General features: G+C 38.7%; 1 protein-coding gene across 1 annotated transcript; it reads left to right on the plus strand.

The window, feature by feature from the left end:
- The first annotated feature begins 301 nt into the window (after positions 1-301).
- On the plus strand, positions 302-9,260 carry LOC115588742 (sterile alpha motif domain-containing protein 9-like). The gene is made up of 4 exons (XM_030429513.1): positions 302-563; positions 1,150-1,193; positions 3,761-3,830; positions 6,312-9,260. Exons 3-4 carry the CDS (start codon positions 3,804-3,806, stop codon positions 9,258-9,260), a joined length of 2,976 nt encoding a protein of 991 aa, XP_030285373.1. The 5' UTR covers positions 302-563; positions 1,150-1,193; positions 3,761-3,803.
- The last annotated feature ends 2,405 nt before the right edge of the window (positions 9,261-11,665 follow it).

Below are 11,665 nucleotides of genomic sequence, written 5' to 3' on the forward strand. Positions count from 1 at the left end.
TGATCAGGCCATCACATAAGGATAAGAGTCCCTACTCACACTCAACTGCGTGGGTGGAGCAGCTCAGTCCTGTCTAACCTGTTTTTTTTTTAATCGCCAACAGCCATGTAAGGTTTCAGCTCATTTGATTAACAAATAGGCACAAACAGAAAGTAAACCATAATAGTTCAGACCATCCAACACACACATACACACACATCACCGCTCCGTTAAGGAATGATGTGGCTCATGTTGACTGGCACATAACTTTTCTCTCATTCTCTCTCTTCTTGACTTTTCTTGAAAAAGTCTCTCACACCAACCGTGTTTAAGGACCCTTAAACCAAACTGGTAATTTTTTGGCCTTGTTCTGGCTCAATAGTATTGTGCCACTCAACAGCAGGTAGGCTACCAACCAACCAACACACACACATAAACAGATCACCGCTCCATTAAGGAATAATGTGGCTTATGCTGATTGGATCATAACTTCTCTTTCATTCTCTCTCTTCTTGACTTTTCTTGAAAAACGTCTCTGACATCGACCCTGTGTGAGGACCGAGGCGTTAAAGGACACCAAACTAGTAAGTATGTATTGGCTATATATATATATATATATATATATATATCAAATCTGTCTAAATCTGTGTTAGTGAGCACTTCTCCTTTGCTGAGATAATCCACCCCACCTAACAGGTGTGGCCTACCAAGATGCTGATTAGACAGCATGAATATTACACAGGTGTGCCTTAGACTGGCCACTAGGGCTGGGCGATATGGCCTTTTACTAATATCCCAATATTTTTAGGCCATTTAGGCCAAACTACATAGTATAAATACATAGCAGCTTGTTATTCATGTGCAGCTGTTTGTTAAACATGTAACAGACAGAAAAGAAAAGGTGCAGTTTCATCTTTAAGGTTTCAGAAGTTCACTGTGTATAACAGGAGCTTCATTTGCACAAAAATTAATAATCAGGATATCAACAGGAGCATCACATCCCGACATGTCCAGGTGACATGAGAGATAAAACTGAGAGAACGAAAGAGTAACTGAACTGAACTGAACTGAAATAATGTAGAGTAAATCAAATCTTTATTTAAGCCATCCGTGTGGCACAAAACTTCTCTCTCATTCTCTTTCTTCTTTACTTTTCTCGACCATTCTCAGTTCAACCCTTTCTGAGGACCGAAGCATTAAAAGACCCCAGACTGGTAAGTGTGTATTGGCTACTGTATATATTTTGTTTACTTTTATGTGAGCAGCATGAAAAATATTGACTGTAAAGCTAATATGATATATTGAAAGTCAGAAAAGGCAAGTTACATTTTGTGAAGTTTCATTTTCACTAAGGCCTGAAACAATGAGTTGAGGTGTTCTAACAAACCATGAAGCCCTCTGTCTTTTTCATGCTTTGAATATATCATGCAGATCGACTGACTTGAAGGTTTTAGGTTTGTGTGTTTTAAAACTTTTGAGAATATATCTTAGATAGAATACGCCAACTGTGCTGACTCTACAAACGCAGGTTATTGACACTGATTAATACTGTATCTATTTGGGGTTAGGTTTTAATCACCTATTTTATTAGCAGTTTTTTCAATTCAAGGCCATGTACTTAAGCAAAGTCTTCCTAAAGAATCAACCGGACTGATTTTAAAATTGATCTGTGCAATCTAAAGACACTAAAGTTACAAAATGCCCATTATGTGTCATCAGATTTTGATGTTTCCCGAAAGGGAAGTTGCTGAACTTCAGTGTACATGGTCAAATCTGCCCCAAAGACATTCATGAAGATATTTTCATGTAGATCTGAATCTTAAAACATAAAATCTCTCACTGAAAAAAATAAGACCTCAAATATGAAATTACACATTTCCAAGCACCGACTGGTACCTTTTGATATGGGTCGCATGTCAACAATAATTTATAATCACAGCGCAACCTACTGGCATCAGTCAATAAAGTCGAATATAACATAATTAGGAAGTGCTTTCTAGCACATTTTATATTATGTTGACCTCCTCCGAGCTGGATAACTGGATCCACCTCAAACGGGCTCATAAAACACAGACAGTGATATCATCACTTTTCATCGAGCTGCTTTCACATGGCCATGCAGTGAATTTTTAGGTTTTTAACATTAAAAAATATAATATTTTTCATATATACAGAGGACAGGGCCGAGTAGCCTCCCAGCTTGCCATTTGGCACCATGTTTCTTTTGGTCCTCAGAGTGTTTGTTGAGCCAATTTTATGACCCAGAGCTGAGTTTTGTAGATTACCAGGCAGAAAAAGGAACTTCCTTAGTTTAAATCCATTAATTACAAGATGAGTGATCACTGGGGATGCACCGAATATTCGGCCACCGAAAAATTTAGACCGAAAATGACCCAAAAGCGCATCTACGGTTTTCGGCTGAAATACTTTTATCAACTAAACAACACGGCCGAAACAGAAATTTGTAATTACGCAAACAAAAATGCGGCCAGCACACACTTGTCTGGATAAGCGATCCAGACAGGCGATCCAGACATGTCTGCGGTGTGGACGTATTTCAATATATAGACCCACGAGTCTTAGCTGCATACAGCGCAGATCACGAGCTCCCCGCGACATTCACTTCACAACACTAAAGCGTCTTCTAAGCAAAGAGGTTGAGACGGACCACGGAGTGAAAACAATGAAAAGTACACTCTTAGAGTCTGTCAGCACACGTTCACTGAGATCTATTTGGATCCTCTGCACCTCATCGGAACTGTTCTTGATCCGCGTTATAAAGATCATTACTTGGATGTGGGATTAAAGCAGCGCGCACGAGAAATGATCCAGGTCACGATGGATGCGGAGAACCGGCTTGACGACGGAGAAGCGCACAGCGCAGGAGAATGAGAGCAGAGCCCAGAAAAAAAGACTTGTCTCACTGCATGCATCCTCGTTGTCTGATATGTTCAATGAGATCCTGCAAGAGAATGCACCAAATAATAGGCAGTCCTACAGAGAACATTTTAAAATGCACTTGACTTAAATGCACTTTATGTTTTTATGAGAGAATATATTTAATTTTACAAACTTTCAGCAGTTCAGACAGTTATAGGCCTGTGCATTATTATTTATTTTATGTACACATGAGTGGGGACAAGTTAGACATTTTATTTTGAATTTTATTTTATGTTGTGCATTGTTGTAATGTCAGTCCTAAATAAATATTTTCATGCTTTTGTAATTGATTTATTCTTTGAATTGCAATGCCTTGATTTTAGTGAGGTTAGTACACAGTCATAGCCATAAATGCATTGGTACTAATAATTGGCATAATAATTTCTTTCGGTGTTTCGGTTTTCGGCCTTGGTTTCCTCATTTTCGGTTTTCGGTTTCGGCCAAGAATTTTCATTTCGGTGCATCCCTAGTGATCACCCAACAGACCCACACAGATGAGACAACAAATGACCTAGCCAGCATACTCAGCTTGAAGGGTCTGGAAGTAGGACACTTACTGTGGTCATCTTAATGAATCTTTGACTGACAAGTCAAAATCTTTGCCACGTCAATGGTAAATAGAAAATGTTGATGCTCAGAGCAAAAGTTTGGTTTGTCAGTTGAGGCTCAAAACATTGCTCTAAATGTACAGACATTTGTTTTTAACTTTCTATTGCAGCATTAGTGGTAAAGATTTGTGAAAAGTTAAAGCTGAAATACATGACATTTTGTGTTTTATGTGTCAGCAGTACAGCATCTTGTCCTCTATTGCTAATTGCATTTTTAAATCTTTTTTTTGCAGCATCCGTGATCTCTACATTTGTGCAGAAGGAACCAACGCTGTTATGGCGGATCATGGTAGAACAGTTCAGGTAAATAACAGTTGAAATAATCTGCAGAGCACAATCCATTAAACCTTTTTTCAGAATTTAGTACTTCCTATTAAACAAAACACTCTCACTCCCAATTTATCAAATATAGCAGCTTGGTCAGTGGCTTTGAAATTCCAATGAAGTGTAAATCGATGTTTAAGTGTTTTAATCATGCATGTGTTGCTCTATGTGTCACCTATGTGCCAGTATCAGGCCAAACAATGGTAAAAGTCCTCAAACTGGCCTTCATCTTCCCACGTATGGTTAGACTTTCAAAGTAAAGCTTGCTTTTACATATAATGACATTTTGTGGACTGTTATTAAGGTTGTAAAATGGTCACTGTTTGGTTAGGTTAAGGCACCAAATATACTATGAAAAGGTTTAGGAAAGTGTCATGCTTTGGGTTAAAAGAACTATGTTCGGTCACAGTGATGTTGCTAGGTTCATGTCCTGCATCTCTCACGCATTAAGATAAGAGAGGATGCAGTAAACTCACCATGCATGCTTCCAGGGGATGCACCATATTTTATGTCTGATAATGCTACAATAAGTCCCAATTGAAATAATTATGAAATGAAACTCGGCATCAAGACAGACGAAAAGTCACCATTTCCAACCATCTCCGCACTCTGTGCATATCTCAAACAAGCTAAGTGGCTCTCTGTCTAGAATGACTGGCTCTGATTGATTCTATTTTAACTCTTGTGGGTGATAGTAGATTGATCCTGCTGTTCAGGAAACATACTATGTTGAAACTACAGAATTGCTATTTAGTTCATTTGAATTTTGTAGACAGGTGTATCAGGATGATGTGATAGGGTTGTAACAGACTCAAAATTGTATCAGTCCATTTGGATTTACTCTTCAATATTTATCTATTCTACTTTTTCCAATTCAGCGTCACACTAAATTTCTATGTAGCCCTCTTCCAGGCTGCTGTGGGCTCTTTGCGCACGAACCACCCACCTACAGACACGCACACATACACGGTACTGGGGTTTAGGGCTCTTTTATTATTTTTAACCCACACAACGATGTAGCTACGGGCCTAACACGGCTCGTGCGTCTCGGCTCGTCCTCCTACTCTCCTGCTCCCGTACTGCTCTCCAGCGCGTCTCTCGCGCCTCTGCCATCCGAGGTCCAGCCGCTACTGCATTTAAAGGGAGTGAGTGATTACTAACTGGGTGCCAGCTCTGTCAATCACTCACCTGGCTCTGCTCTCCTGAGCGCTCTCCACGTCTCTCTCCCCTGCAGCCGTGCCCCGACCACGCTCACCTCCACATTCTACCAGCCCCTCGGTATGCTTCACTGCAGCCTCAGACCTGCTTTTTATTGCCTTTCTTCATCTTCTTTGATATGAAAACGTGATTTTCACACAGAGAGACTTTGAGGACTCTATCTAAGGCTTAGCACTGTCACGGCCAGCGCCCACACTGTGTAGGAGCAAATGTACTTCCGCCCATCTATGTGCCCTGGGGTGTGTTGGTCTTAAAGTGAGGTCTGGTCAAGTATACTGATGGCGGATTGCTATCCTGTGGCAGTAGAAAGTGACAGCGCCAACAAAAATCTGGTCTTAAGTAAAAGGTGCAGTCTGTTTCCTATGTACGGAGTGCATTAGATGCCCCTACACGGGCAGGTTCATACCAACAGAAATGAATCAGAACTTAGCTTACAGGACTGAATCTAAAGCGCCATCAGCTGTACCGTCAGCTGCATCTGCTGAGTCTATGTGGAAGCATGCAGCCGGTGAGAGGTTTCACACTCGGGAGTCCATCTAGAGGTATTTGGGAAGACAAACAAATTAGGGTTGAGGCACCTGTCCATTTTAATAGAGGACACTCTATTGTGTGTCTCTATAGTGTGTCCTTTTAATAGAGGACAAACATAACCACAACACTGTAGCCCACTGTAAATCAGCCACTGAACCATAAAACTTCTGAAGGAACTTCATACATAATACAGGCTATAATGTCATATTTCCAAAGTTGCAAATAGCTGACGTTAGCTTTGGTGAAGCTAAATCATAGATTCATGTCAACCTGTTGGTTTTTGTTTCAAGAGTCAATGTATGAGTAATTAATTCCTAAAAAATTTCCTTTTAAAAGTTGAACCATATACCACCACATACATCAACAAAGTCAGCTAGCACGTTAATTGCTTAACACAGAAGTCAATGGAGGTGTGTTAGCTCATGATAGCGTGACCAAAGCTTAATTAGTGAATGCTACACCTTTGTTTGAAGCATATGACAATCAAGTAGAATTGCCAGGACATGCCCCAGGAAACACTGCAGGTCTGTACGGCCACTGACCATGCTACTGTATTTGACATGTTGGGAGAGAGAATAGGCTGGTATTAAACCATTTTGAAGTTGTTGTGCATTACCACATATAATATTTCAACACTTAATATGATCAACAAAGTGTGCAGTAATTTGAGTTAAAAATGAGGAAATAATAATAGCACTCTTTTATTTTTAGAGTCTGGACGAGGATCCATCAACTGGCATCATGGATCAGTTGAAACACCTAATAATAATGATTGTGGCTATAAGGAATTCCCTTGGACCAGCAAAACTCATCAGTCAGGCAAGAGGGAAATCAATGAAAGACGGACCAGTAAGTTCCAGAAAACAGCCTGGAAGACCATGCAAGCTTTATCCATTTGGAAAATATCACCCTCCAAATAGATATATCGAGAACAATATTCTTGATATCACAGAATCTGGTGCCTCAGACTTCATTGAACCCTGCCACGAGTACAAAACTTTCAACAATACAACAACAAAAATACAAACAATGAACAAGTTCACTTATGAGGTAATCTGCTTTGCAACTGCCTGCATGAACAGCCGTACCAACGGCACCATACATTTTGGAATTGGGGACGAGCCACTCGACACCTATGGTCAAGTGTTGGGGGTGGTTGTTGAGGACAGAGAGGCTTATGCTAATGAACTCAAATCTGCCATTGATCGTTGTTTTGGATATAAACACAAGCATATTGCTCAAATTTGCATCAAACCTCCTCGATTTGTTAGTGTTCTCAATAAGAATATAACATCATCTGACAAATGTGTGATAGAAGTAGACATAGTTCCTGACTCAGCGATCTGTGGAGAAAACATCTTCCACACTTACAACAAGGACACAAAAAAAGCCAGGAAAAAAGCAAAAGGTAAAGGAAACGTTAACCCTGAAACAAAACCACAGAAACAGTTCTTTGTCCGAGATGGAGGCAGCAGCAGTGATTTCTTCGCAGAAGAAAAGAAATACAACCAGTTTGTACAACCAGATCATATAAAAAAGTTAACCCAACTTCGTAAACAATCTGAAGAGAAGCAATTGAAGGTGATAAAAAGCAGTACTCAAGGCTTAAGATTAAGTCTGGAGGAGGATCCATCACCTGGCATCATGGATCGGTTCAAACACCAAAAAAAAAAGACTGTGGAAATACTGAATTTCCTTAGGCCAGCAAAACTCAACATTCAGGCAAGAGGGATATCAACGAAAGAAGAACCATTAAGTTCCAGAAAACAGCCTGGAAGACCATGCAAGCCTTATCCATTTGGAAAATATCAATCTACAAATAGATACATCGTGAAAAATTATTTTGATATCATAGAATCTGGTGCCTCAGACTTCATTGAACCCTGCCATGAATACAAAGCTTTAATCTTTACACCAGATGAAAAAAAAATCTATAAATTCATTTATGAGGTAATTCGCTTTGCAGCTGCCTGCATGAACAGCCGTACCAACGGCACCATACATTTTGGAATTGGGGACAAGCCCCATGGTGAAGTGTTGGGAGTGGTTGTTGAGGACAGAGAGGCTTATGCTAATGAACTCAAATCTGCCATTGATCTTTATTTTGAGCATAAACACAAGCAGATTGCTCAAAAGTGCATCAAACCTCCTCGATTTGTTGGTGTTCTCAATACGAATGATACAACATCTGACAGATGTGTGATAGAAGTGGACATAGTTCCTGACTCAGTGATCTGTGGAAAAAATATCTTCCACACTTTTGGTCTGGTCAAAGACAAGAAAGAAGTAAATGGTAAAGAAACAAAACCACACAAACAATTCTTTGTCCGAGAAGGAGGCAGCAGCCCTGATTTCCTTAAACGTGCCGAACTTTTGGAGAAATACAACCAGTTTGTAGAACCCGATCATATAAAACAATTAACCCAACTTCATAAACATTCTGAAGAGAAGCACCTCAATGTGATAAAAGTCAGTACTCAAGGCTCAAGATTAAGTGAGATGATAACTGGAGGTTCCCTCTCATTAGATAAGTCACACTTTGAGCGGTATGTGATTGTAACTAACAAATCACATCCACTTCAGTTTAAATCACTGGGATTTCTTGGCGAACTCAACCCAACAGTTATTTTAGACTTTGATCCAGAATCAGCTGAACATGGATTACAGTGTCACTTTAAACAGCAGAGTACAGTCAGTGTCCATTTACCAGCAAAGTATAAAATCACAGAAGGAGTTGAGGACATTGCAAACAAGTTAGAATTAACTCGAAATACCAGCTGGGTATTCTGCAATGGAGGTATTGAGGATGAGGTACCGTCAGAAATAGACGAGTGGTTGATGGACAAGGGAGCCTCCATCCGAGATGAGATTTCATTCTTGTGTCAGAACGATGTGCTTCAAAATGAGAGATTCCTTGTGATCTTCTTACTTTTGTCAACAGTGAGTGACGAGATGGACCCTCTTGTTGAGACATTCTGTACATTCTATCAGGAGCTCAAAGGCACAGAGCAAATTCTTTGTATATGTGACAATGAGAATGCATTTATCTCCTGGAGAGACCTAATCGATGCTCGGTGCGAAATCGACATTTCTTCCAGATGCATATATGAGCTCAGTCTTGCAGAAGTAAATGGCACTATTCTAAGTCTATTCTCAAAACATCGTTTATCTAAGAATTTCCTAACCTGTGGTGGAGGAGGCAAAGTCCATCTTAAAGAGTCAGTGGAGCAAAGCCTGAACGCCTTAGAGGTCCACTGCGTGAAGCCACGAGAAAAACTTGACTTTAACACAGTCATGCCAAATTTGTGCTCCCAGATCAAACTCATGTATGTACCTATATGGTCTCTCCTGGACACATTCCGTTGTGCTTTCCTCAGAGACTGCAATGCTGACTTCACTGAAGTAGCTGAGCAAGTAGTCACACTTTTAATGTATGGCCATGAGGAGCAAGTACCACGGGTCCCTGTTTTGTTGATGATAGATGACTTTGATGATAACAATAAAGTTTCTGACTTGCAGCAGGTCATTGACAAAGAATGTGCAAAAAAAGGAATTCAGGGTATGGCAGCAGAAGTAATCCCCCTGGAAAGTCCCACTAACGGGTCCAATTCTCAAGTTACACTACAACAAAAATCTGGCTATACAATATTAACCCAATAATAATAATTATATTATTATTATTATTATTATTATTATTATTATTATTATTATTATTATTATTATTATTATTGTTATTATTAATTATTTCATATAGTGCTTTACAGGTTAAAAAGCAGAAATACATTTTCTTGATTTTAAAAAAAGTGCAACACCAGCATTTTGTAATTACTGATGCAATATGTAAGAACTTATTACAAAATGGGGCAAAGTTTATTACATATTGCATTCAAGAATATTATTACAAAATTTGGTGTCATTACCAGGGTTCTCCCCAGACGGTGGAACAGCGGCGCTGCTATACTCATTTTCAATGTTAGCTGCTTTATAGCGGGTGTTTGTGGGCTGCCGCGGTTGACGATTACCGGGAGAACCCTGCATTACATAATAAATTGAACATTTAGTATATTATTACATAATGTGGCTCTACACAGCCACATTTGTTCTGAATCATAACTGAACCTTGACAGAGAGCAGATAATCAATGTCTTGTATCAAAATTATGAGATTGTTGTCTTTTGGGGTTATCTGATGGGTTCGGTAGTCCTATTTTCGCGGCTTTGTTTCTGTTAGGTTTAGTTTCTTGATATTGTGTTAGGGTAGAGGGTTATCCCTCAGTCCGACGGCCCCCTGTGGGCTGGTCTGGGTGGCTGCCCTTCTTTTGTTCATTTTGGCCGACCCATCAGATTCTGTTTTGACATTGTAATTGAAATTGATGTCAACACTGCAAATAAAATGTCTTTACAACTTTGATATTGTTGTTCTGTTCTGTTCAAGCAACATCTATTGATGTTTTTTTTCCTCATGATAAAAGGGATTTTTTGGGGGTGATTGTTCAGTGTACAGATTGTACAGTCCACTGATGCAATGTGATAATAGTTTTGCGCTTTATAAATAACATTTCATTTTATTTTTTTACTTGCATCACACACTTGAGGGCGCCAAAGTCTCAGAAATGATAAAAAAAAAAAAAAAAAACCTTTGTAATGTGTTCTACTGATTGCCCATAATTAGTTTAATAGACACAATACATAGTTATACTTGTGCTCCAGTATCCAAGTCCTAAAAACAAGATGATAAAAGCTGGTTAAATTTTTCAGAAAAATCTGGTTAAAGCAAACCTAAAGTCATTTTACATTTCCAGCCACAGGACACTTATTGTATGAATTGAATCACTGCAAATAACAAAACAGGAGTTTTAACACAACACATAAATATATGGCACATGATCATTATATGAGTATTACGATTTGCTTTTACGAAATTGTTCAGGCCTAAGGCTGATGCCAAAAGAAGTTCAGAGGGGGTGAAAATACATTGTTGGTGCAACCTAGTGGCAGGTGATAGAAAGCAACAGGGTCAATAAATAGAAGAACTCCACCTCCCCTGTTGCCCAAGTATATTCATGCTATTTCATCAGTGAAGGCCTTAGTGAGCCTGATCTGTGAAGATTACAAAATGGCAGTTGTAGGATAAGTTACTGAAGTTACTGACATAACAGTTGCAACACAACAGTGTAGAAATACTGTGATGCAAAAAAAGTCTACATTTAACCAAGTATGAAGTACAAATAATATTTGTACTTCATACTAGGTTAAATTTAGACTTTTTTTTGCATAATAATATTATTACGATGAAAATATACTTAACCTACAGAAAGGAAAAGTACTCATTATGCAGAATTGCCCATTGGATAATAATCTTTTAACAATTATTCAATCATTAATATGTGCATTGCAGTAATGTGGCTTTAAAAGCTGTGGCTGGTTTACAGTTAAGATGTGAATTTCATCAATAAACAAAGTCTCATCTTTATCTACACTAAAACATAATAATTGATGTGTAATTTATATTTTGCATAACCAATCTGAGTCTATTGTAGTGGAGTAGAAGTGTAAAGTTACTAGGGCTGAGCGATATGGCCTAAAAATTGAATCTCAGATTTTTTCACACCAAACTCAATACGATTTTAAAAGTTTTTTTTTTTTTCCTTCTCAAAAACAAACTTCAAATGACAAAGAAATTATTAAAAGCATTGCTTTTATTTTAATGCTTTTATTTTAAACAAATTGGCCCTTCCATTGTAAACAGTGCACCTTAGAACTCATTTGAAAAAAAAATTATAAAAGTTCATCCTTTTGAAAAGAATGTGTCCCTTTTTGATAAAATGCTTTTGTAAAAATAAATTAAACATGCAGATTGCTTGCATGGGGTGGAAAGTTTTCACCATGTGGATGAATCTCCGGCTTTTCCACAGTATAAGCACCATGTCTTTATCGATATGCAACGGTCCGCTGTCTTTAGTTACAACAGCCTTTAAACAAACTTTGCAGCGGACTGTGGTTTGTTCGAGGTCTGATGCTACAGAACCAAGCTACTAATGAGACAGTGCCTTTTTAGGAACAAAC

This window comes from Sparus aurata, chromosome 9, assembly GCF_900880675.1.
Source record: "Sparus aurata chromosome 9, fSpaAur1.1, whole genome shotgun sequence".
In the NCBI taxonomy this organism is placed as follows: Eukaryota; Metazoa; Chordata; class Actinopteri; order Spariformes; family Sparidae; genus Sparus; species Sparus aurata.

Coding starts and splice junctions, on each gene's coding strand:
- LOC115588742 (XM_030429513.1), top strand. CDS start 3,804: ATGGCGGATCATGGTAGAACAGTTCAG. Junction 3,831..6,311: donor ATCATGGTAGAACAGTTCAG/GTAAATAACAGT, acceptor TTTTATTTTTAG/AGTCTGGACGAGGATCCATC.